Consider the following 26,962-nt stretch of genomic DNA (forward strand, 5'->3'; position numbering starts at 1 on the left):
CTTCCAAAAATTCTTCTGGAAAATGTCATAAGCGTAGCGCATGATGCTCCCTTATCAGGGCACCTAGGAGCAAAGAAACCCGCTGAAAGGGTAACGAGTAACTTCTAGTGGCCTGGTGTGTAGCGCGACATTTGTCAACGAACGGTGTCCGAATGCTCTGTACCCAAGGTTCCTCTAGTGAAATGCTCCATATTGATACACCTTTTCATGGAGTCGAGATAGATTTATTGGGGCCCCTTGCTCCAATTACCGATTGCAGAAATAGATACATTCTTACACTGGTTGATTTCGCCACTATGTTTCCCGAAGCCGTTGCGCTTCCCAGCGTAGAGACTGAGCGCGTCGCGGAAGCACTTTTAGAAATTTTTAGCAGAGTAGGAATCCCCAACGAAATTCTAACAGACATGGATAGTCAGTTTACGGTAGACCTCATGCATGAGATAAGCCGCTTCTTGCGTATTAAATCAATTAACAACGTCGCCCTACCACCCGATGTGTAACGGCTTGGTAGAGAAATTCAACGGAACCCTCAAGAGAATGATTAAAAGACTGTGTGCTGAGAGACCAAAAGATTGGGATAGATTTGTACCGACAGTGCTTTTTACGTATAGGGAGGTCCCGCAGGAAATGGCTAGGGTTCTCCCCATTCGAGATGCACAATGGTAGAACCGTCAGAGGTACAGTAAGAATTCTGATGGAGTTGTGGACCCGTGATCTTAAAGAGGAGGAGGTCAAAAACACTTATCAATATGTAGTAGACTTGAGGAATAGATTGTAGCAGACTTGCAAGGTTGCTAAGGGAGAATTGCGTACAGCTTCTGCTAGACATAAAGAATATTATGGTACAAGAATTAGAGACAGAAAATTCAAACCGAACAATAAGGTGCTAATATTATTGCCGACCGACAATAATACGCTGACAATGCAGTGGCGAGTAGCATTTGTGGTTAAAAGTAAGGTCGGTGAAAACGACTACAGGCTTGAGGTGAACGGAGAGGATAAGACTTTCCATGCAAACTTACTCAAGAGACTCGTAGATCGTCTTGAAAGTGCTGGTTGTGCCGAAGTAGCATCGGCCGGGGAGATCCTCAAAAGTACGGGTGCTCATTGTTTAATGGTTGAGGAGAACGGTGTGGCGGTGATGTGGAGTTAGAAATGGTCATGCCGCCTAATGATGCAAATGGATGCTCACATATCTAAAAACCTGAGCGATGCCCTGCAAAACGAAATGACACTGTTGTTATCTCAATATCATGGTGTTTCAACTGATAAACCTGGTGTTACTAATCTTATTCAATATACATTACCTCTTTCATCACAGGACCCAGTAAGAAGTAAGCCATATCCGCTACCAGTTAGTACGCAAGCAACCATGGAAAAGGAGGTGGACACTATGCTCAAGTTAGGCGTAATCGAGTCGCCAGAATTCGCGTACGCTTCTCCCATAGTCCTAGTTAGAAAAAGGATGGCACGAATCTATCCAAGACCAATTCCTTGCGCAGACGATCATATGGCTAAGATTGCCGGAGGTAAGGTGTTCTCGAAAATTAACCTTACGAAGAGATACTGGTAAATTCCAGTTGCGCAAGAGGATTGCTGTAAAACCGCCTTCGTTACCTATCACGGCTTGTACCAATTTGTGGTGATGCCATTTGGTGTAATTAATGCGTGGGCTGTTTTCACACGCATGATGCGAAAGTTACTAAACCGCGGCCCGAGACGGTGACTGGTTTTACGAGTCCATCGCCAACCACGTGACCTAAGAACTCTACAGACCTTTGCCCGAAAAGAACATTTAGTTGGGCGCGCTGTGAGACTCGCGGCGCGCAGCCTCTGAAGCACCCTTCACACTAAATCTACATGGCTATGCCAGTCTGCCGTATACACTCGTATATCATCGATGTAGTTCACTACGTTAGGCAAGCCGCTTAGTAACTTTCGCATCATGCGTAAAGCTCATTATAGTACGGGAACCTAGGGTGTTTTCAAGTTACATCCTTAACGAAATCGGCAATGTTGTATACAACACTCAGGCCCATACACAGAGTTGTGGGTGCAAGGAAGGGGAGGGGTGGGATGGTAAGATATCGATTTGTGTCCTGGGGAGGGGTCTTCTTAAGTCTGTGACCTATCTGTGATGAGTTCAAAAATATTTTTGTTTGTTAATAACAACCCTGAGGTAGCTGGAAGATAACCCCCTCCCCTGCCCCCTAAACCCCGTTGTGATGGCCATGCGTGAAGCAAATATTCATTGTTTAGACACATGGCATTCCAGGTAATTCCAGTGATAAATGATCGTTTTTTCTAATTATGAAATTTTTCTTAATAGACCAAAAGTGGTTCAAATAAGAAAAGATATATTAGAAAGATATCCTCCTGCAAACATACAAGAACCAAAAACAAAGCCCCCAAAAAGGGGAAGAAAAATAAAGCAAATAGGACAGAGCAGGTTGCAATATGCTAGAGTTTTTGTCTCATCACGTTTCTCACTCTTTAAACTACGTCATTCTTGTAGAGATAGGTTTGTTCAAAGAAATTTGATTAAGTAAAAATCAAAACTTGAAATTGCATGATAGTCACAAACATAATATTCTGCATCTCTATCAGACTGGGCAAAGAGTGAAAAAATGATTATACATGGGAAAATTCATGAGGAAATTTAACTGGAATGATGACTCTCCCTTTGTAGCCCTGAGGCAACTAAATAAAATTGATGCTTTTTAGAGCATCCTTCAAGCGGGGAGGTTTGACTTAATTAGAATGATATACTACTGTCACTCTTCTTCAAACAATATGTACTTGAAAACCCTCATAATCCACAGGAAGAACAGCCTCTTTGGCGTTTGGTAAACCTCAATAAAACCATGCAGAAGTTTCCCTATAGAATTCCCCCTTGAACTGCTTCCCACAAAAAGTAGGATTACCTGTTTAATGCTTTAATGTGAAACTTGATACCGACAAAAGTTTAATCTGAATGGTAAATTAAATGGCTGATTGTCATGTATCCAACGGGTTTGTCCTTAAGACTTACACATAACTCCATAACAGCAAACGTTACATAAGAAGCAGACTATGTTCGGTTATATGTTTTCTCTATGAGAAGTTATCTTGAACACAATTTCCAGAACCAAGAAACACGCCTTCGTATTTGTTATTTTATGAAGTAATGAGGTGATAAAGAATTTCGAGCGTCACATCGCGTCAACTTGAAATGCAAAATATATGGATTTCCACCGAACAAATGGCAGTGTAAAGTCAATGGCCTGTCTTTGCTTAAACGTGTAGCAGCCGACGAAATTTTCTCTCATGATATGTTAGAGTGAAAGACAGGATTATTGTCGGCAACAAGTTAACTGCCAAGAAAATTGTCTACATTTGTTTAACAAAATAAACTGTGTCTGCTTCAGTGAAACAGGTCCAGTAAAAACTCTTTTTGGGGATGTAGACCAAATGAAGACAATTGTCTGGCTATATGCCACTTAAGAACCAGAGGTGGGATCTTTGCAAGTAAATATAGGAAAAGAAACATTTACAGATAGACTTATTAATGGGAACTACACCTGCAAAGATTTACAATACACTTTCTCGGTTCTCACCTACCTTCATGACATTTCTGTATGCTTTATACTTATGTGGAAATAGTTATACTCAAACAAAGCAGTGTTGAACATTCTGCCATGCACTATCAGTTGTTTGCATGATACAAATAACAGATATGGTGCCATTCATTATTGGCACTAACTACAGAAAATTATGAAATGTTTTAGATATGTTTACCTCATTACATAAGTAATGAAATTAGAAGTTGATGCTGCAGTCTTGTCAGGCACTGCCTCTAATAGTCTCAGGCCACTTTAAATAGAAGTCAGACAGTGTTATTATGTACAGTCGCTGGCAGCTATCACTGGCAGTGGACCATTAAGATCAACACCAACCTGTTAAGAAAGAAGACAGCAGTTACGTGTTAATTTATAAAACATGTACAAGTTGCAGGCTTTGCTTTGACTGTTGTTCTATTTCATTGCTTCATTTTGTACACAGATCTAGATAAAAAAAAAAATAGTGGACTATCTGATAGAAACAGGGTATTGGTGGATTTAGGCCAATTATTTTTACCTTGCATACATGAAAATGTAACTCAATCCATACTATACCTTATATTTACAATCGCTTAAACCACTAAACCAGAAAAGTGGTACGTCCACTTTTTCCAACTTACAATTATATGCCTATATTGATGGTTGCTCTGCAGTTATGCAGTTGCTCTGCAGTGGCTTAAAGGTATGCTGTATTGGCCCTAAATATGCCAGATTTTCAATTTGGTCAAACTTCTTAAAGTATGTTTATTACTACCCTGGAGGAAATTTACCTCACTGGGACATTCAATCAGCTAGTGTCATCATTTAGAATGTCTGGCACAATTTAAAGGGTTATTACCCCCAGGAAAGTACTTTGGAAAACTTCTTACAATTAAAGTGACCAAAATTTAGGGCCTATACAGGCTACCTATAAACTGGTAAATTTTCAATTTGTCCAGACAGAGTGACTTTATCTAAAGTTAATCTTCACTGCATGCTGCGGACAACCTGTACAATTAGAACAGTTTGAGAATTAACCCGTTTCCATAATCCAGTTACAGGAATGCTTTGGTGACTTGTTCGTAGGTCTACAGGACAATGACGCTTTGACATCCTTTTGACCATACCTTGTTACATCAACGTTGATAGTTTTCCAACAGAATCTCGACAAATTCTGTTGTCTGGTTTATCTATGTCAAGATGAGCACCTTCAAAGAGATAAGAAAATTCATGATCAAGGAGATATCATGTTTTTTTTTGTCCCCCCCCCCCTCCCCCTCCAAAAAAACCCCCACAATTATATGGGCTTCAGGATTGGTAATTCTAGCTAAAGTGCCACTAAATTTGAATTACATCTCTATATCAGTGTTTGAAATGGAATATTTCTATTATTGTACATATTGCATGGCCACTATTGGGGTATAGATGTTTATGCAGTTTTCTTCTACAGTGAGGTTTGGCATGTAGTGAATATGGCACACCTAAAAAATACTATCTGGCCTTCAATATCTTACCAACCAAATTAATGACATGAATATGTTACGTACATTATTAGTGCCACTTTCCTCTAGAAATAGGCTACGCCATAGTCCATTAGTTGCATGTTATATTGTCGCATGCATGCAGACCAGACTATCTCTGTAAGCTTTAGCATGATTTGGTTATGATTGTTAACTTCTATGAAAGGCAGAGCGATAAAATGTGGAAATTTATGATATTTCCCCCAAAATTCATACAATAACAACTTTGCTCAAGCATAGAACTGATTATAATGTTGCATAAGCAATTGCTTGACTTTTGGGAATGAGTTTTTAAAACTAACCAAACGTGGTAAAAGAATATCATGAATTGTGCACCAATCAGGCCTATAGAGGCCTGGTTATATTTTAACTGTGGAATGGCCGTTCGCCATTCAACAACCATAGGCATAGTGTGTATCCTATACTGTAAGTTACAGACATTACCTTAGGTGCCAGTAGTGCTATGAGCTGCCTCGATTTGAGAAGCCCTAGATAGCAAAACCTTCCTTCAATTTCGGTATGCAAGAGTTCCATTTTCAGCCAGTCTGAAAAACTTACCTTTTTTCCGTAAGATCTTTCTCTGTTTTATTTTTTGTGTGAAACCACTTGGATAGCTCTCATCTTTTAGAATATCGGCAATTTGTCTCACGTTTTTAGTTGTCGCACGTATGGCAAGCCGTTTTAACATTTACCTCGGAATTCGACTTAAGTCGAATGCATTTCACTTAAGTGGAATGCATTCCAATTAAGTGAAATTGTATTCCACTTAAGTGGAATACAATTCCACTTAAGTGGAATTCAATTTCACTTAAGTGGAAATGGACATTTCTATTTCACTTAAGTGGAAATGCATTTCCACTTAAGTGGAATACAATTCTACTTAAGCTAAATAGCCCATCTATTTCACTTAAGTGGAATACAATTCCACTTAAGTGAAATGCATTTCCACTTAAGTGAAATACAATTCCACTTAAGTGGAATGCAAACATCAAAATGACCCTAGAAAATATGAGTAACAGTGGGAGATGACCGGATAGTTTGAGGGATATTGTTCCAGAGTTTTGGTACTTGCATGCTGAATGATCCGGCACCATACTTTCTGATTCTCCTGGGAACATCAAGACGAAGAACATCCATCGATGATCGGAGTCCCTCCCTTGATGGTGTGCATATGGAGATGTATTCGGAGGGGTAAGTGGGTGCAAGACCATTTAGGGACTGCAGATGTACAAAAGTGTCTTGAAAACAATCCGCTGTCTATTGGAAGCCACTTGAGAGTAGTCAACAGTTCGGATGCAGAATGAATTTGGGCACTTGAAAGATTATCCGAGCGGCTTTTTTTCTGCAGTCGTTGCCATCGCAAGATGTCAGTCCTCTTGCATCCAAGAATGAGGGAGTTTTCATAGTCAAATTTGCAAGAACAAGGCACGCATGATGGTAATGCAGGTATCTTGATTTATTAAGCTCCGGATTCTTGATATGTTCCACAAAAAGATGTTCAATAACTTGCTTAAAGATGTAACATGTGCCGACATGGCCATTGCAGAGTAGAAAACAATACCCAAATTCCTGATTGTTGAAGATGGTGATATTTCAGTGGTTCCAATGCATATTGTGGTTCCAGAAAGACCAGGCATTATGTGGGGTGGTAAGGCAATAAACATATTCATTGAGTTTGACTTTATTTTGAGTTATCCAATTCCGAATCTCTGCAGCACAACATGACAACTTGAAGATGATACTCGCAGCTTCACCAGGTATCTTTGGATCAAAGGTATCGTGCACTTGTATGTCATCTGCATATATGTAAAACATGTAGCCATGTCGACGAATGATTGTAGCTACATGCTGAGCATACTTTGTAAAACCCCGTAGACCAATAATGGATCCTTTGGGAAGACCATGTTCAAGGGTAAATCGATCCGACATCTCTCCACTGATACAAACTCTGAAATTGGGACCAGTCATATAGGGTTTGAACCACTGGAGTGCTGTGACTTTGATACCAAAGTCATGTTCAAACTGGTGGAAGAGTATCACATGGTCAATGATATCAAAGGCAGCAGACAAACCCAGTATGCCCAAGAAGGCGGCGTGATACTTGTCCAGTGCACGGGTGATATCGTCTTTAGGGTGGCATACTCCTATTATAGTCTTTATCCATAATTGGGTAAATTGAGGCAATTTTAGACCCCTTTAGGCCTCCCAGGTTTACAAGTGACGAAAACTTCCGGCTCGGATAGCAAAATATCTACATGGTCATGATACCAAAAACAATGATGATGCCATGAAAGGCCAATTTGTCAGCTATCCGGTGATGGGTAGCGTTTAGCTAGTGACAACTTCTATCTAGACTTAAAGACCACATTACTTTTGTGATTTAGTGTGTAAGTCAATGGGCTTTTAATGGGCGTATGCTACCTTCTTTGAACAGCCTGCGCAGAGCCGTTTCAGTGCTGTGCTTGGTCTTATACGCAGACTGAAAGACTTCATTAAGACCGTTCCTCTCCATATGCTCATTGAACTGGGAAATCACAGCCTTCTCGATCACTCTGCCAATAAAACTGATGTTGGATACTCGGGCTGGCCTGTAGTTCTGTAACTCATTCCTATCAAGATTAAGTACAATGTGGCGAAGGCTCCCGCAGAAACGGGAGCCACCGGAAAACGGGGGCCTTCGGCTCCCAGTTGAGGCTCCAAGGGGGGGGGGCAGAAGATGAAGTGGCACGGTATTTATTACTTTTACACACACACACACACTGGGGTAATAGGGAGGCATATCTGGCATCGAGGAATTCTGACCTGAAGCATTCTACGCCAAACCCACAACTCAAGTGATTCTATTTTCTTCATGTCATTCTGTTTAAATGCCCAACTTTCTGCACCATAGAGGGCTACACTCCACACGAGAGATTTCACCAGCTGTTCCTTCAGTTTCAGGCTGATCTCTTTTGCTTTCCACAATTCAATTAGTTGGCTGGCGGCATCCCTTGCATTTGCTAACCTAGTACAAATCTCTGGTGTAGAGTCTCCATCAATCCTTACCATTAAGCCAAGGTATTTGAAGCGGTCTACCTGGATTGTAATTGGTAGCAAACTGAATGCGTGTCCTCACGGCTCAACTTGTCGACCCTGGAAATACCCTGTCTAATTAAGTGAAGGAGGTATCCGACATTGAAGAAATAACCAGCTAAGATGGATACCTGGTGTTCAAAATCACGTGGGTGGGAGCAAATGCGTTTAGGTCTGAGGCATTGGCTGTAAACAATAGAACTCTTGAGATTATGCGGGTGCAAAACTATTAACGTCTTAATACATATGAATATCAGTGGGCGTATGATAGACCGAAGTGGTTAAGGAATTGCCATCTAACTTGGCAAAATCTAGAAATGATATTTGGTGTTTACAAACTTCGACAGAAAATTTAATGCTGTCATGAAAAGAATTAATATGATCAAAAACAGACTTAAGAGATTCTTTACCATGCAGCCAGACCAAAAATATATTGTCAATGTACCTATAATAATGTGATGGCTTAAGAGGAGAAGTGGATAGCATTTCCTGTTCCAAATCGTGCATAAATATGTTGGCGTAACGTGGTGCCATTTTAGTGCCCATATCGGTAACATTGATTTGGAGATAATATTTCCCATTAAAAGAGAAATAATTATTACTTAATATGAAACGTAAAATAGGCGTAAAATAGGACCAAGATCGTCAGCTAAAGTGGGGTTGGTGGCATACTCACTACCAAAATTTTGGCAAGCGATAATTCCCTCACCATGAGGGATATTAGTGTACAAATAGGATACGTCCATAGTAACAAGTATGAAATTAATCGGTAACGCCTTGATAGTATTCAGGATTCTCAAAACATGTTTAATGTCCTGTATATACGAGAGAATATGGTTTAATAAAGGGTTGAGTATGAAGTCTATGTATCCTGAAAGATGCCCAGTAACTGTACCAATTCCTCACACCTAAGCACTCATCGTTGGGTACGTTTTACACTTTACCTAAAGTCCACAAACTTCCTAAATTAATAGCAGACGCTCAACAGGCACTACCCGGAGTGACCACTTCTGACCCTGAGAAAATCCGCAGTTCAGAAATTTGCCAGGGCACTCAAGCTACTCCCTCCTTGCAGACCTATTATTTCAGGTTCGAAACCGGTAAGAATGCGCGTAACTCTACTGTAGGCATTTGTCACTTGTATCGAACAATGCTAGATTTGTGTTGGTACCATATTTTGCCTTACCTCTAGAGATCAAACATGATGCTTACCAACAAGAAATCATTTGTGATTTCTTTTGCCGGAAGAAAGATTTGCATCATTTAGTCTTTCTCTAATCTTGCTTTACTTTGACCTGATTGGCTTATTCTGCTTTAGTTTTACAGATAAAAAACAACAATTACTTGATTTCTTATATAATATTCTGAAGAAAAACATGTTGACTGCAACATAGTCCATGTTAGATAAAAATATATTAGTTTCTGAAGGCAGAGTGGGCTTTGAACTGTTTCAGATATAACTTGTTGTCAAATCCGATAGATAGTATGTTATAGCGTCTCCGACATTGTACACGGTATGCAGCAGACATAGTTACTGACTTGCTCTCCACGCATCTCACTTGCTCTGGGGATTTCCAGACTTTTGAAACTTTTGGTGAGATCTCTCCTCCAAATTCTCTCCGCTAATGGTCCCTTTTTCTTTTCTCTCCCTTTCTCTCTCTCTCCACCTCTCCCTCTCTCCACCCACCTTTCTCTACCATTCATCATCTCTCATTCTCTCTCCTTTTACCTCTCATTTATGGCGGGTCATCAGTCTCAAATCAGATTTAAATCGACATAAACCAGTTTCCTTCGATTTATACCAGTTTCCAGCAGCTGAAATTGACTTCTACCGATTTAAATCGACAGATACCAGTTTTATTCTACATATCATCGATTTAAATTGACATATACCAATTTAAATCGATGATAAGTAGAATAAATTGATATATGACAGTTTAAATCGATGATATGTCGAATTACACTGGTATATGTTGATTAGAATCGATGATATGTATGGCGGGCCATCAGTCTCAAATCGTGGAAGATCGACTTTTACCGATTTATATCGACATATACCAATTTCCTTCGACTTATACCAGTTTCCAGCAGCTTACCAGTTTAATTCTACATATCATCGATTTAAATCGACATATACCAGTTTCATTCGACATTTAATCGATTAAAAGCGACATATACCAATTTAAATCGATGATCAGTAAAATAAATCGATGATGTGTCCATTTAAATCGGCATATACCAGTTTAAATCGACTTATACCAGTTTAAATCGACATCTACCAATTTATATCGACATATACCAATTTAAATCGATGATATGTAAAATAAATTGATGATATGTCAATTTAAATCGACATCTACCAGTTTAAATCGATGATATGTCGAATTAAATCGGTAGAAGTCAATTTCCGTGGACTGATACCAGTTTCTTGCAACTCAAATTGACATATACCTATTTAAATCGACATATCATCGATTTAGCTCATTAAAATATTCCAAATCCCGATTTATAAACATACACCAGGGAGCCATAACAACTCCCTGCATACACATGATAAAGCAAGCATGGTAGCAGATTATCTCGTTGGGTAGCGTATGTGCATCGAGGGGAGGAGTATATGGGCTTCGTAGCGATGATAGAAAACAAAATAATGGGATAATAGTTGACTTGAGACGCAATTGGCTGATAGTACTTACACGGTTACTTATACGGATTAGCTTCAACCGCGGGTTTAACTGAGCCGTTAAATGTATTTGGTAATTTTAGCCAAACTTTCACTATTTCTGCACATAGATGTTTGTCTGTTTTCTTTATGTTAGGGAGGGTGATGTAATCTACCTGCTATTACTTTGAGGTTAAAACATACATTGACTGGACAACCAGGGAAAACGCCGGGCCAGAGAGGAGTTGTGCGTGCAGATAATTAGTATGTGTTCAGGCCTGTGTATAGGCCTGTGTGGAGAAGACAAATATGACACTCTATTTGCAAAGCCTACATGACTTTTAAGGAAATGATATAGTTGTGTTGGATATCCATTACACATATTGGTCATACAAACAGCTATTATTTTCTGTTAAAACACTGATTATTGATTTGCCCCTGGAATGGGATCAATTTAGAATGCTTGATAAGGTATCAATCATACCGGATATTGGTCAGAACCGGTATCGGCACAACACTATTGAAGACGACTAAAGGATTGAAATGCATGTGGTGCGAAATGTGGGTCAAATGGAAGTATTTCTTGACACCTTAGCTTAGGATATTCGTTTAACGCCATGGGTGGGGTGGTGAAGGGCTTTGTACAGAATAACGAAGGTACCTTGAGTAACCAACGTTTCAGTATATATAATAGTGATGAGTAGACATAGTTACGATGGAGACCACACAGTGTGACGATTGACTGTGTCAGTCCATTAGGAAATACTTAGAACATGCTACCTTACATTTGTCAGTGTGCCTCTAAGATCATTGTAGAACTAATTTCTACGCTCACTGTTGTGGACACCAGCACAATAATTCAGTCATTGATGAATATTGCGCAAATAGTTGTTCTATATACAGAATAAATATATATGTGATAGTTAGTCACGCTGACAGATACACTGTCGTGTGTTATCGATTCAGCTATAACATATCAATTCTGCCATACACCGATCCGCCATTTTAAAAACTGATAAATATAAACTACATGGTTATTCAATGCGTTGGACATTCGTTTGGAAATATCACACACCACTTCCCCACAAAATGGCTAATTATATGACAGAGAAAGTGATCTCTACTGAACTGTTCCTAAGGCCACCGAAATCCAAAGAGATAGCTTGGCATGCATGAACCAGTTGTGCGGAGCCTCAGTACGCCGATTCAAATAGCGATTTAAACAGGCCTTTTCACCCTGTGTTTCTATGGATTACTCCAGAACTGTTTTCCATAGGTGCAAACTCTGAGCAATGTGATCATCATGAGAACAAACAATAAAAGAATTCGCAAATTTTGGTATTTTCTTTACTTCAAATTGATAGATGAACTGTACAGTTGAGTTAGCTGCTTTACAAGGTTTTTAATTATTCTACGTTGGACGTCAAATGACCTTTTAGAAAGTAGCCTCAATACCCCGGGCACATTTCAACACTGCACTCACCTCACGTGACCTTCCCCCTCACCCCCCCCCCAAAAAGAAGATAGTTCTAACAAGCTAGTACCCATGTCGTGGTACTCACTATTGAGAATGAGATTGTACTTGGTGAGTAAGTTTTCTTACAAGGGTTTACTATCAACTGGTGACATCAAATGACCATTTGCCTCCACCAATAGCAGTTGAAATTGCGATGTCACGAAGACAGGGTTTACATAACAAAGTATGACGATTAGTTTCTCTTTGGCTTTGGCAAGAAATCAAAATAGAAAATACTAACAACAACAAATTCAATCTCGAAAAGGTATGTTTTATTGCTACCATGGAGTACAAGGTTGACTAGTTTAAAGGGTATTTTTTTCTTTGCCGACAAGTACAGCTAGGATTCTTTCAAATGGGGAGGGGGGGGGACAACAGATTAATCATACAGTATATTACGTTTAAGCTCTCTGAGGGCTTACATTAATAAACGCCTCTCTTTCGAAAACAAGATAAACACACTTTCTCAGTCATCACCCTCCACCAGCAGTCTTTCTAAGCTGATGTTTTACTAGTTACTCATAATAATCATAATCCGATGTCAGCTCTGCTATTGCTGCTAATATTCAGTGATAACATTTGCAATACATTTAAAATTTGTACTCTCCACGCCGACGACCCCCCCCCCCCCCCCCGTTGCATCGTTATTCACAGTGTTTCCAGTTTGTGGTACCTTCCAGTTGTCTAAAACGGATGAGCAAGATATATATTTAGTAGACCTGTCAATTTCGTTAGATTGGTGCTCTCGTAAATTAATGCTTTATTTTTGAAGTTAAAAGTTATGAGTATAGGTCATTACTATATAGTTCCGTAGCACATTCAGGGACAATTATCTGATGGGCATGAAATGAAATGTTTGTTTTCTTAGGCAAGAAAAGTTTACTTTAAAATATAAAACGAGAACATTGTGTTACTTTAGAAAGTACTATATCTTTAGTAAGTCAATATACAAAACTTTCCCATCGAAGATTGAGATTATATCTAAACCTAATGATGTCCATACAATGGGTTGTCTATACTACTGAACCTTTGTCGAGGTGTTACACTGCGGAGTAGCATCATAAATCAATATATGATTATATGTTAACTAGGATTAGGTATGAAAGTCGAAGAGTTGACAGAAGACTATATAGAAAGACCGTTAATGTACGAATGTAAAATGGTTATCATGAACAGAGGCGATGGAACCGGGGGTTGGGGAGGGCTAGAGCAGGGGGCAGTGCAGAGCAGGGGGACCTAAAATGAAGTACCTGAATAGAGCAGCTCCTTTTCATCAATGAAAAATTGCACATTTCTTTGCGGTGTATTTGTTATATGTTCATAAATTACAAAGACATTGTTATTAAACAGTGTCCTTTTTTGGTAAGAAACAAATGCTAGTGAAATTGTGGAATCTATGGTAAAGACTGCACAGCACAAGTGGTCTATTATGTCGGAACGTTTTGAAATGAACTTTGCAGATATTGCTCTGAGACGTTTGTAACCCCCACCCTCCCTCACACCCCAGTCTGAAGCTTATCCCACCGCCTCTGTTCACGACCACATGTTGAACTACTGATACGCAGTATGTACGCCAGTCATATCGAAGACATGTGTACTAGTTAAAAATCTAATTAAGAAAGAAAGCTTGGAGGATAACGACCATCATCGAGAAAAAGACTACGACTGGATTTGTAGCGATGTTCAAAGCGCTGTTACAGAGATCCCCACTGCAGGTACACGCATTAACGTCGTTAACGGTAAGACCACCGGCTTCTAAAGCTTTAATTTGCTGCTCTAGTTCTGGTTCTTGGGCGGCCAGTTGTGCTTCGTCCAGGCACCCGTCAGCTCCTTCAGAGCAAGTTCCCAAGGCGAAGTCAACGTCAAAAAAGCCTTGATCTGAAAGATGAATGCAATTGTTAATATTAAAAATCGGCAAAGCGCAATGTATTTTCTTTCTAGCTATATGGTAACTTGTATTGCCATGACATACATTATTCACCTGGGGGAGGGGGAGGGTATACGTTTCCGTTTGGTGGGTACTTGACCCAAAAAATAAGAACACAGACGTGAGGGGAGGGGGTTGGTGTGGTGTGGTGGGTTGGGTTGGGAGCACTTAAAAAGTCGGGCTTAAGTGGTTCTATTAGACTAACAGTGGGAATATGATTTGCCTTTAGTTGAAACAGGAACTGTATAAGATCGGATCTTATATCGCAGGTACGAATTTCTCTTGCTTCTTTCGTCGCCTGTAAATGAGAAGTGATCTAACAAATGCGTCAACCATTAATAAACTAAAAATAATTAGTATTTAAGAGCTAGACCGCACTAACCCCTCTCCTCCTCTACAGTCTCCGCGTTGGTGCACAGCTGGATATCGAAGATGGTCATCGCTTTCATTAAGACTTACGAAGAAAAGAAAGTCTTTTCCACTGTAGTCTAACATTTGTGAGCTCCAGCTTTAAATGAAGAGCTTATTTCTGGAGCTAATTACGGGATGCATGGTTTATGATTAATGCTAAAGGGAAATCAAATGTATACTAACAACTGTAGGAGGCGGTAATCAAACCACATTTGCCTGGGCACGATACTTCTGTCTGTGGTTGGCTAGTTTCAGCAAAGACGTCGCAAACAGCGTCATAGGTGGAATCATGACTACCGCATACTAATGAGTAACTTTGAAAGCATCGCGATCCATCTACTGAAGATGAGACAAGAGAACAAAAGATATGTTACTATGGTTTAGTGAGTGAAACAAGAAGAAAATGGATAAGTTACTATTGTTTAGGGGGTGAAACAAGAAAGCAAAGGATATGTTACTATTATTTAGTGAATGAAACAAGTAAAAAAAAAAAAGAGAGCTCATATGTTTTGTAATTCCTGCAAAGCCAAGGTTTATAGTATATATATATATATATATATATATATATATATATTTATATATATATATATATATATATATATATATATATATATATATATATATATACTATATATATATATATATATATATATATATATATATATATATATATATATATATATATATATATATATATATATATATATATAATAATGACGGAAATTAACACACCTCTAATTTGCTTTGTACATTTATAAATCATTTATCTTTAAAGACAGCAAAACTGTTTGCTCATGGTATCATGAAGCGACAGCATCAAATCAGTGGAAAAGAAAGCAAAACTGAATGGACGAAGAATATTCCAAGTGTATCCGCTTTAAGTGGAAATAAAACCAACACGGAAGTTACAAAGGTAAGACGGTTCATGTCGCGAAAGTAAGTAATGGTAACCTTGATTTAACACGGAGGAAATACATATCTGCCAACAGGAAACCGTTTGGAGAGTAAGGAAATCCAGTTAAGTATTTCTTGAAAACTTCTAGAAATTTAGCATGCTATAATTTGGGGCCTATATATAAGAATTGACTACCATTAACGTACAGTAGGAAATGAAAACTAAACTGATACTCACCGGTAAGGGCAAAACCAAAAATGGTCGCAAAAAGGAACAGTGCATTCGTCATTTTCACCTGGCGATAGAAAGAAAGACAGAATTAAAGGAAGAAAAATTAAGTTATCGTTAGCTTTGATTCTCAGAAATGTAATTATTTGAACCACTGACTGTGATGTCGTGGCGAATTATTTTTATCACAGGCAAACGTGCAAGTATGAGGTGTTCATTGCACTATAAAAGGTGTTCACAAGTTCATCATTATTTTGGGTATCAAACAGCGACAGAAAGAAAGAAAGAAACAGACAAACAATTAACAGACGAACAAACAAAGAAAGAAAGAAATAGACAAAAAAGAAACAGACGAACGAACAAACAGACGAACAAACAAACATACAAACAAAGAAACAGAAAAACGAACGAACAAACAAAGAAACAGACAGCCGAACAAACGAACAAACAAACAGACACAATTTTCAAAATGTTCTTCTTAAGTATCAAATTACGCTATGAATTGTGTTTGAGAACAATTTTGCGCACCTCGTACCTATTGTAAATTGTATATACCAAAATCTTATTGGAATAATATTAACTGGACTGCACAGCCAATTCATATGTTGTTAAGTTGGCTTTCTAACAGTCTTGTTCTTTCTGTTGTGTAGATTTTACATTTCTACAATATCAACGACTTTACGACACATACCCAGTATTAATCAAATTAAGATTTGTAATTCATCAAACTAAGACACCTTTCAATATATTGTTTACGCGATGGAAGGTTACTGCGCACGTACCTCATTATGTTGATTTAATGGCAATATTTCGTCGACTAAACAACTTCATTTATTACTATTCATCCAATTCGTTTAGTGGATTGGTAAACTTAATACTTTCTTCGAAAATTGTGACATAAATCATTTGACCATTTTATGGGATTATTGAGACGAGATCATCTTGTAAATTTCTTTAACGTCGACTCAAAAATGGATGCCTTTATTATAATCTGTATACAATTCTCTGAGCGATTGGTTGTATTTGATTAAGATTTTACTTCTTCTTTTCTCTTGTCAGTTCTGTTAAACTACAGAATCAATCAATGCAATTTAAAAAAAATGTACAGTTACAAATAGCAAGTTGTCAGATAAACTTCGAAAAATGATATGTTTATCTTGCTGAGTGTTGACCTAAAAATAGTATTATAAATAAATTTCTTCCAGAGCGCACATACGTTAGTTATCAAAACGTCCGGAACTCTTTTCATGAGGAAATATGCATTCTATGAAACACTATTCATTGATAATAATATGCTAATTCCATTATCTCGCCGAATCTATCTTTTTAATTGTCAGTCATTAGCGAATGTATAAGGAACGCAAACGATAAAACATTTATATTCCCATCTACTCATTTGTTTCGATTACAATTATATTCTATTCATAGCTTATATATATATATATATATATATATATATATATATATATATATATATATATATATATATATATATATATATATATATATATATATATATATATATATATATATATCAAAGTATCTCTTTCGAGATCCGGCTTTAGGAATAACAAATGATTTTCGAGTTGGATAGCATCATGTTTGATCTCTAGAGTAGGGCAAAATATGTCACCAAAAACAGAACTAGTATTGTTCGATATAGGTGACAAACGCCTACAGTGGAATTACGATCTTCCTTACCGGTTTCGAACCTCTGGACATACAATCAGCGTCCATAGCCTAGTGGTTAGGGTGTCCGCGTACAGAGCGGGAGGCCCGTGGTTCGAATCCCGGTGGAGGCTGAAAGTTTTTTCACTGTTCTTGATTTTCCAACTCATTACGATTTTCATTTATATATATATATAAATATATATATATATATATATATATATATATATAACATTTATATTCCCATCTACTAATTTGTTTCGATTACAATTATATTCTATTCATAGCTTATATATATACATTACGTACTTACTCGTTATATGCATGGGCGTCAACGGTATATAACTGCACATGAGATCCCTTGTAATGTAATGACCATTTCAAGTAAGGGTGTTCTATATTACAACAAAAATACGTCATACATTCTATGACAGATGCTATTTACAAACGCTACGTGCACTGTCTGTGGAACCATTGTTTTGTGTGAGAAAAGGTACATGCTTGCGTTCTCGAAATCCGTGAAATGGCTAGGTTAAACAGGGTAGTACTTGAGAGCATGTGGACGTTATCGCATGTACAGTTCTCACTACACGAGTCATTGCAGTACACTTCATTGGTATATATATATATATATATAAAAGGGAGAACATTTCCTATGATATTCCAAGCGAGGGTGTGGACAATTGGGTGCGTATAACCATGGATCTATAAAAGCTCCATGGTATAAATCAATGGATATTCATGAAGCTGCTATATACTGATTTGGAATTTGTTACATTCTTGTGTAACGGAAATGTATCCCTTTAAGTCATTTGTTATTGTAATATTCGTTTTAGGATTGAGCGTTCCCTCGGTTCTACCCGTCGATGGCCTCTCTCTCTCAAAACATGTGTAGAGCTTTTGCTAGTTGCAGGTGGGGACAGCCAATGAAAATCGTACCCCTGTTTGTTTATAAACCTTGCTGAATCAGCACCCGAATTGAGAGGTGTCCCATGTTAGTGGTAGCGCAGATTGTTTTATTAGTTTGAGTTCACCACGCTCACGAGGTATTCCAAGATTGGCCTCTGACGGAGAGAGAACCGAGAGAACGCCTATTTTCTGTAAGTTGCTACCACTTCCCTGGTATATTTTTGTTCTATCACACGATTATGTGCTTGGCATGACTTCTAGGTTTAATTGTTTGTCTTAGGAAAGATTAAATCGGGTATCTTTGGGGTGACGGGGGTTATTTTTCGTACACCTAGGGAATTGTAAGAAAATTATCGTTGCGCTAAGTGCATTGAAGTAGCAAGAAACTAGGGTGTATTTTTAGGACGTCATATTTGTTGTCACATTCTATAGGGGGTTCGATAATTGTAATTTCGACTTCACTAGGAGGCTCACAAACGCTATACCGTGTGTTTCATGTGGGCGTTTGTTTTATATATATCTTTTGTGTTTTCTTAAGCAAAGCAAGTAGTGAGAACGACTAGTGTCAACAAACGCTAGTATTATCCTTCATCTGTAATACATTTACCCACGTACTGGTTCGGTTGTGATCTCGAAAAGAGATATTTTATTTAGTAATATAGACTGGCTAAGTCTTTAAGCCTGTTGTTGAGTAAGTCCCAATAAAATATCTTGTATGTCTCCACGAGTTAGTGTAACTGCGTAAGTGCGTAACTGCGTAAGTGCGTAACTACGTAAGTGCGTAACTGCGTAAGTGCGTAAGTGCGTAACTACGTAAGTGCGTAACTGCGTAAGTGCGCAACAGCGTAAGTGCGTAACTGCGTAAGTGCGTAAATGCGTAAGTGCGTAGTTGCGTAACTGTGTAACTACCTAACTGCGTAACTTCCTAAGTGCGTAACTGTGTTACTGCTTAAGTGTACAGACAGTTCCTGTACCATGTCTATTAACTGCTTATCTGTAAAGTCTGTCAATGCCATAATCTGTGGTAAATTCATGTGCCAGTGAATCAAAGATCAACGTAATAAATCAATAAATAAGCGATCAACCAGTCATCAATCTCTTCTCCGATTTTTGTCTTGATATGTGTTGAAGATTTTTATTAGTTCAAGCAGCTGGACTTCGGGGACACTGGTCAACGTTACACTTGCTTGATCCCCTTCGTTAAGAAATAAGCAGTGTAATATGCATCATGTTTTAAGCTCGAAAAGGATTACCAAAGCCTTGCAATGCATAAAAACAAATTTTAAACATTAATCGATGCATAAATGACACCGCATGTATTCTAAGTTTCTAATAACGAAACGAGAGCAGCAAAATATTAGACTACTGGCATCAAAGAGTGTAAACAGGGGGGGGGGGGGGGTCGCTGGATTCAGGACTTCTGTAATGGTTCTTCTGAACCATGTTGGAACTGGTGCGAATTCTTTGCAAATACCGTGTCTAGAACATATAATCAATTTGATTGGACTACATAGCGACTATGCATTGACGCTTTTTAATACAATCACATCTCATAACAATTGGATTTCATTAGCTTGACTAGTCACTGTTTATTTCAAATACCGTTTTACTGTCTGTTATCCAGGTTGCGTTCTGAGTCTGTTTGGTCAAATCATTGTGGTCATATAACTCTGATAACCAAATTATGGGATTATGGATTTCCTATTTGTTGTTGACCTTTTGAAATTTCAACTTAATTGATATGGTAAGAGAGAAACTGAATCATCATATAGGTAAATATATTGGTGATTTATAGGTTGCAATATGCTATCATGGTGTATTGTCTACAAGGCCTTATGTGATGTCCAAAGAGTGTTAGCCCTGTACACATTTCATGTTTGTGTGTTGGGTCCGTGTTTATTAAAAATAGATCAAAGGTCATTTTGAGTCATTGAAAGACTGTCCAAAACCTGCAAGCCACAATCATTATGTTATGACGCATGTATGTTACAAAAAAAACAACTACGGCATGAATCTCAATTGCATAGATATGTCGCTCTGACACTATATAGAACGTACACACACTCACAAATAGTCCCAACAAGTAGCATAGTTTGCGCAAGAAGATGACGTTTATTATGTACTTGTTCCAGATCATTTAAACTACAATCTGTCAACTGTCAAAGTCATCACCCAGATTCTACCAATGTTTAAAAATTCTTCATTCCCTCCGAAAAGTTACAACTTCTGTACTTGGACTGCCTTCTAACAATGTTTAACTTTAAAGTAGCTACTAAGAGTGAGCTCGTAAATTTTGCCAAACGGATAAAATATGCATACAGAGGATACCGTATTCGATCGAACTAAGCCAATTTTGACCTAATAAACATTACTTTTCGAGTAGTTCATAATTTCCTTTAGAGTTTGAATATTTTCGTCACCCAAACGATTTTAAAACTGGGAATGATCCCATGCAAACTGTATATCCCTACATTGCTTACTTCAATTTACCCTTTTCCTTTCGGAAATATCCTGGTATTGCTGTGTGTAAACTAAACGAGTTTCTGTAAGTGTAAATTAAAGTAAATGAACAACGGAAATTAGAATGGAAAATTATAAACAATAGACATTTTACGGGCCTTAGTATTCATAGATACATATTAAAATCAATTACAGTCTTACCTGAAAATTGTTTTGCAAACCCTCGCACTGCAGTCTTAAGTTTTACTGAATATAGCTGCTTACAGTCTGTTAGCGGAATGAATAACTGAGCTGCGCAATAACTAAGCAAGCACATTTGAACAACTCTCTTTAGACTCCGCCCATAATATCGTCCAATCAGTTAATGCCAAGTTTACAGAAAAATACCCAAAAAAGGAATGTGAGTGTGATAATTACAATACCGTTCACGTACGCCTTCTTTTCCATGTTACAAGTACGTACAATGTTAGAAGTCTGTGTATTGTAGTTTCAGTTTATTGTTTCTACGTATCCTCCAAACAGTCGGAGATATTTCCTCACGAAAAACCCGTTATTGCGCAATTGTAAGCCACGAGAAGCTTAACCGGAAGTAGTCAAACTACTCTCTTCCAAGTTGCGAAGTTGCGCGAATCCAATAAGCCTTTATCGCGATCTCACCGCCGCCTCGAATGCGGGGCAATGTCAGAGGTCACGGAAGATATACAGTAGGCGCTGCCATGGATACTAATGTACACGTACACATAATACTACACGACTAGCGTACGTTACAGCGATAGTTTAGATGAGATTGAACATTGGAGCGTTCAAGCTATGAAGGATTTTCTGCGGGTTTGAGGGTTGAAAGCCACTGATTGAAAAAAGGAACTGCAGTCACTTGTAAACTCGGCAATGTATGTATGTATGTATGTGTGTATGTATATTAGATCCTCCTGCAAGCAGGAACTCGCGAAGAAGCCTCATTGGCTTATCAAAGCCGCAAGCTGACCGAAGTCAGTCTCTTACATTCATATTAAACGTCCATGATTATGAATTGTTAATTGTCAACAACTCTGTAACTGGACGACATACATTAATCTGGGAGTGACTCGAACCGGGGACCTTGTGATTGAAAGGCACCGGCGTTAACCACTGAGATAACTCTCCAAAAATGTCAGAATGTTAGAAGCATACCCCATAAAAGTTGGGTTGTCCTTGAGAAAAAGACAGGGGAAATTCGCAGTGCATACTGCACCTGATTTGCAGGGTGAGTGTATATTTCATTCAGACCAATATTAATTCACATATTGACTATATGTGTCCTCCTTAATTATCCCCAATTACTTCGTTGTCATAAGCTGTAGGCCCTTATGGATTTTGTTATTTTTGAAAGAAGCATTGTAGGGAATTTGGAGTTATGGTAATGAGGTAGAGATTTTAGAACTTTCACAGATACATATACCCTCCCAGTTCGCTTACTAACTCCATCAATGTCATGTCCAATTATAACTTTTGCGCTATGTACTACATGTGTCTTAGATTTTATAAATCATTATGTCACCAATGGGCACACATCATGCCTTCAAGGTCAAGGGGGTTCTGACCATGGTTACAGTAGCATATTGTTTTTTTTTTAATTTGTCCTTTTGAATCAAGAAACTTATGTACCCATAAATGTTTAGAAGTGAATATTAAGTCCTTATCATGATTTACGCCTACATCCTTTTTTATGCTCTTCAAAAAATTTCCCGGAACACGACTTCTTCGAGAAAATCCTGGACTTGCACTTGAGAACTACAAATCATTTCTCTTATATTCATTGCTATTTTTTTCTCCTTTCTTTTCCTATTTTCCATTGACTTGGTACAACTTGCAACCATGCTGTGGCAATTGTCTTTAAAGTACATGACGGGTCAATCTGCAGCTGTTCCTTGCACATCGAAACAGTGCATTTGGAATGTATACAAATGAATGCCGGTGGCCACTGTCCTTGAGGGAAAGAAATTCCTGTCTTGGAATGGACAAGACCAAGTTATTTCAAAAAAGGTGAAGTAAATGTCCCAAACTCCGAAATAATACTACAACTTCCTCAGTGGAATTTTGTAACTAGTTTAGTATGTCAGGTGGGGCATGCATCTTTCACTGTTTGCATTCTCAACTATATGTATGAGAAGCAAATAATTTTTTGCCACGAACATGAAGAAATGTGAATTTTGATCGAAAAAGCTTTTAAATCTGAGCAAATCAGTTTTTGAAAATAGCATTTATGAATAAAATTTTCATCAAATTTATTTTTACGCTTATCTTGTGATGTATGACCAGGTAAACATCTCAAAATCTGTATTGAACATAAAATATATAAAATAGTAAGTGGAAATTCAAAGTGCTTTTTAATGATCAATATTTAAGCGATCTGAATGATTTTTTGTTTTGTTATTTCATGACTTAATATATTGTAAAGTAATTAACCATTTGTGTTGCATATACGCATCCATATACAGTAGCACTTAAACAGTAAATGAATTCTAAACTGAATTACCTAGGACAAATTAGATTTTGTCCCTTGACAAATGAAGGAAAAAAATCTGACTATTTGACATTTGACATTTAGACAAGGAATGTTTACAGGCTGACTTGAGTGACTGCCTCAACTGGTGTACATTAAACTCAACCCAAAATCAACTACACGTTGCGGAACAACAAACTTTCATGAGACTTTGAATCTTGCCATAAGCAAAATTTCCCATTACAGATGACCAGTGGTGCAGCCAGTGTCATTTTAAGAGTGCCAGACTTTTTGGGAGGAAAGTCAGTTCCTTAAGCCAAATTTTGTTATTGCATTAACTTGAACACAAATTACATCTGCACTGGACCTTTTATCATTTCAGCTGAAAAGACAAAACCCAGTAATGCATCATAGCATCTGTTTTTTCCGGTGCGCTCTTCCAAAACCAAACCTCCAGTTCAGGGCTTGGTTGATGCGCTTTTTCCAAGCTGCCAAAGTTCTTCGGTTTTCACGTTCTTGGAAACGCGTCAGGCACCACAGTACTCTCCAGCTGAAGATTTTATCATAGCAGTTGAAGAAGATATTCCAACAACTGCACCTCCACAGTCGATGCCTGAACTTGCCTGTAGTTGTAATACGGTAGAGGAATTTAGGACGATTCTGCCACACTATGCATCAGAGGAGGCGGATGCAATTGAACAGGTTACGCGTGGACAGTCAGAGAGCAAAGACTGGTTTGAACAACGTTCAGGGAGGGTAACAGCATCCAACATGAGGGCTGTCATGACGAGGAATCGAACACTTAAAGATGAGGGCTCATCATCACGCAAGGATCTGGTTCCCTTGATCAAGCGTTTAATGGGCAATGAAGCCCTTGACTCTAATTTGCCAACTTGAAGTATGGTAGGCTGACAGAGCCAACTGCTCGTAAGTATTAACAAACTTTGCAAAAGGAAAGGGGGCACCAGAAAATCGAAGTTCCTATCATTACTTGTAAAAGGTTTTTGACCTTATTTTATTCAAATATGTTCGAATTGGCACAAGAATGTTACCAATAAAGATACCAAGCGTGGTAAAAAAAAAAAAAATCGAAGTTTGAGAATGTGGGTTGTTTATCATTCCAGACGAAGTTTTCTTGGGCGCATCACCAGATGGGTTGATGCAGTGTGTGTGCAGTGGGCAAGGAATTTTGTAAATAAAATGCGGCAGGACCACAGAGGAACCAGGAGCACAAAACTGTGCCTTTTAACTGAAAATGAAAGCGGTCTTCCAAAGTTGTAAAAGAACCGTGCATACTACCTTCAAGTTCAGGCTCAGCTACAGGCGACAGCAAGACAGTGGTGTGATTGATTTGTTTACACTCCTCACGGGTTTCATCTGGAGAGAATTTTTGTTGACAGCTGTATGTGGGAAGATGCCGTTGCAGAAGTAGAGGAGTTTTTTAAGTACATGGTGCCTTAACTTGTGTTTCATAAGATCCGAGACTCTCTGTTACAGTTTCCTCCTGATCCTTTACCAAACCCCTGCTTTCTCACCAATGCCAACCGAAGCAAAACACAAGCTCCCTCCGAACCAAAAAGTACTGCGTTATTAAACCAGAATGCAAAATGCATTGAGGTTTCGATGACTTCAATGCACTGGACTTGTTAGTTAGTATAATCAGAACTAGCTGTTACAATAACACTATGGCATGTTAACACAGGTCAGTCTAATTAACGTGGTTATACACACCTCTATCAAAAACAATAGGGTTCTTGTACTCAATGTTATGAATCCACACACCAAGTATTACCGAACCAAACCAAATCTTTAATAAATTGAAATTTGCCCACGAAACCTCAAAGAATCAACTTGAAAGAAGCTCATATATGTCACTGGAGGTCAACCTGAGGTCAAAGGTCACTCAAATGCAGGTCGACTATTGTATTACAATAGCGTAACTCCCAACCTTGATGGACATTTGGTTCTCAAGTTATTGCAAAAAACTAGTTTTTGACCCCTAATTGACCTTTGTTGACCTTGGATCATATTATCGTTGTGTTTGGAAACGATTCCTTACCCCATTCACAACAAGTACCAAAATATCAACCATGTCGAACCCTGTCAGTGGTAGTTTCACAAGTTATTGAAAAAAAAAACACATTTTGACCCATAACTGACCTTTGATGACCTTGGATCACATCACGTTTATTTTGGAAATTGTGCCTCTACTTCATTCACATCTTGTCCCAATATACCAGCCATGTCAAACTTCGTGACTAGAAGTTGTTGCAAAAATTAGCATAGCTGACAGTTTTTTGCCCATAATCAACCTTGAATGACCTTGGATGACCTGATGGTTTTTATAAAAAACTGTTTCTCTTGATGATGGGCACTCTGCCCTACAATTTGTTTGCCTACAATGTACACACATAATGTTATTGCTAGAAAGGTATCAAAACCAACATTTTGCCCTTCATAACTTGAGAACTGGGTGTCTGATTGAAGCGGGAGTTGGCTTTCCTATGTATAGCACAAAGAGCTCTATCATATATCAACATATTGACAAACTTTTCTTTGTTTTGCTTTGTTTTGCCCCATATCTCCTAAAATGAGCATATTTTTCAAGATTTGACCTTTAACCTTTTGACCTCGTGGTCAGATGTAGTTTGACACGCTGATTCCAAAAAGCAACATGACAAGTCTGTGCGACCATCCTAACTGTACTTATGAAAAATACAAAAAGCAAAATGAACTCTGATAACTTCGCACACGAAGTTCGCACGAAGTATTTCCAAACGTCAAAGGAGGGCTATATATTAGACAATCCATTCTCTCAGTGAGTTACAATTCCTCAGCGAGTGTGCAAACTGCATTTGAGAATGCCAACAAAATGTTTGTGTTGAAGTTGGAGCATGAGTGGCCATTTAACATGTTTTTAGCATAAACTCATGGGCTCAATACTGACGGACTTTAACACACCTCTAATTTGCGTTGCACATTTATGAATCATTTATCTAGAAAGACAGCAAAACTGTTTGCATATGGTATTATGCAGCGACAACATCAATTAAGTGGAAAAGAAAGTAAAACTGAATGGACGAAGAATATTACAAGTGTATTCGCTTTAAATGGAAATACAACCAACGCGGAAGTTATTAAGTTAAGACGGTTCATGTCGCGAAAGTAAGTAACAGTAACCTTGATTTAACACGGAGGAAATACATATCTGCCAACAGGAAACCGTTTGGAGAGTAAGGAACTCCAGTAAAGTACTTTTTGAAAACTTCTAGCAATTTAGCATGCTATAATTTGGGGCCTATATATAAGAATTGACTACTATTAACGTACAATAGGAAATAATAACCAAACTGATTCTCACCGGTAAGGGCAAAACCAAAGATGGTCGCGAAAAGGAACAATGCATTCGTCATTTTTTTTCACCTGGTGATAGAAAGAAAAACAGAATTAAAGGAAGAAAATTAAGTTATCGTTAGCTTTGATTCTCAGAAATGTAATTATTTGAACCACTGACTATGAGGTCGAGGCGTATTATTTTTATTACAAGGAAAGGTGCAAGTATGAGGTGTTCAGTGCACTATAAAAGGTGTTCACAACTTTATCATTATCATTCATCAAACTAAGACACCTTTAA

At 38.2% G+C, this 26,962-nt stretch overlaps 1 protein-coding gene and 1 pseudogene across 5 annotated transcripts; one reads left to right on the forward strand and one right to left on the reverse strand.

Annotated features, from left to right (window-relative positions):
- Positions 1–12,598: 12,598 nt before the first annotated feature.
- LOC139961538 (uncharacterized) lies at positions 12,599–26,751 on the reverse strand. Of its 5 annotated transcripts, none has more exons than XM_071960794.1 (4): positions 21,048–21,190; positions 15,819–15,876; positions 14,870–15,022; positions 12,599–14,226 (listed from the first exon to the last, which is right to left on the reverse strand). In XM_071960794.1, exons 2-4 carry the CDS (start codon positions 15,868–15,870, stop codon positions 13,958–13,960), a joined length of 474 nt encoding a protein of 157 aa, XP_071816895.1. In that variant the 5' UTR covers positions 15,871–15,876; positions 21,048–21,190; the 3' UTR covers positions 12,599–13,957. The 5 variants fall into 5 exon arrangements, with proteins under 5 accessions (XP_071816895.1, XP_071816892.1, XP_071816893.1 ...); XM_071960791.1 differs by having other exon boundaries at positions 14,870–15,025; XM_071960792.1 differs by lacking the exon at positions 21,048–21,190 and adding an exon at positions 17,791–17,814 and having other exon boundaries at positions 14,870–15,025.
- LOC139961260 (uncharacterized) lies at positions 21,354–24,577 on the forward strand (annotated as a pseudogene).
- Positions 26,752–26,962: the final 211 nt, after the last annotated feature.

Source organism: Apostichopus japonicus, chromosome 20 (genome assembly GCF_037975245.1).
Source record: "Apostichopus japonicus isolate 1M-3 chromosome 20, ASM3797524v1, whole genome shotgun sequence".
NCBI classification, from domain to species: domain Eukaryota; kingdom Metazoa; phylum Echinodermata; class Holothuroidea; order Aspidochirotida; family Stichopodidae; genus Apostichopus; species Apostichopus japonicus.

What these genes read in the sequence shown, in the direction of transcription:
- LOC139961538 (XM_071960793.1), bottom strand. Translation starts at nt 26,741, where the DNA reads ATGACGAATGCATTGTTCCTTTTCGCGACCATCTTTGGTTTTGCCCTT. An exon ending in CTTTGGTTTTGCCCTTACCG is followed by an intron (nt 15,026 to 26,689) that starts GTGAGAATCAGT and finishes TCTCATCTTCAG; the next exon opens with TAGATGGATCGCGATGCTTT. An exon ending in GATTACCGCCTCCTACAGTT is followed by an intron (nt 14,227 to 14,869) that starts GTTAGTATACAT and finishes TTCATCTTTCAG; the next exon opens with ATCAAGGCTTTTTTGACGTT.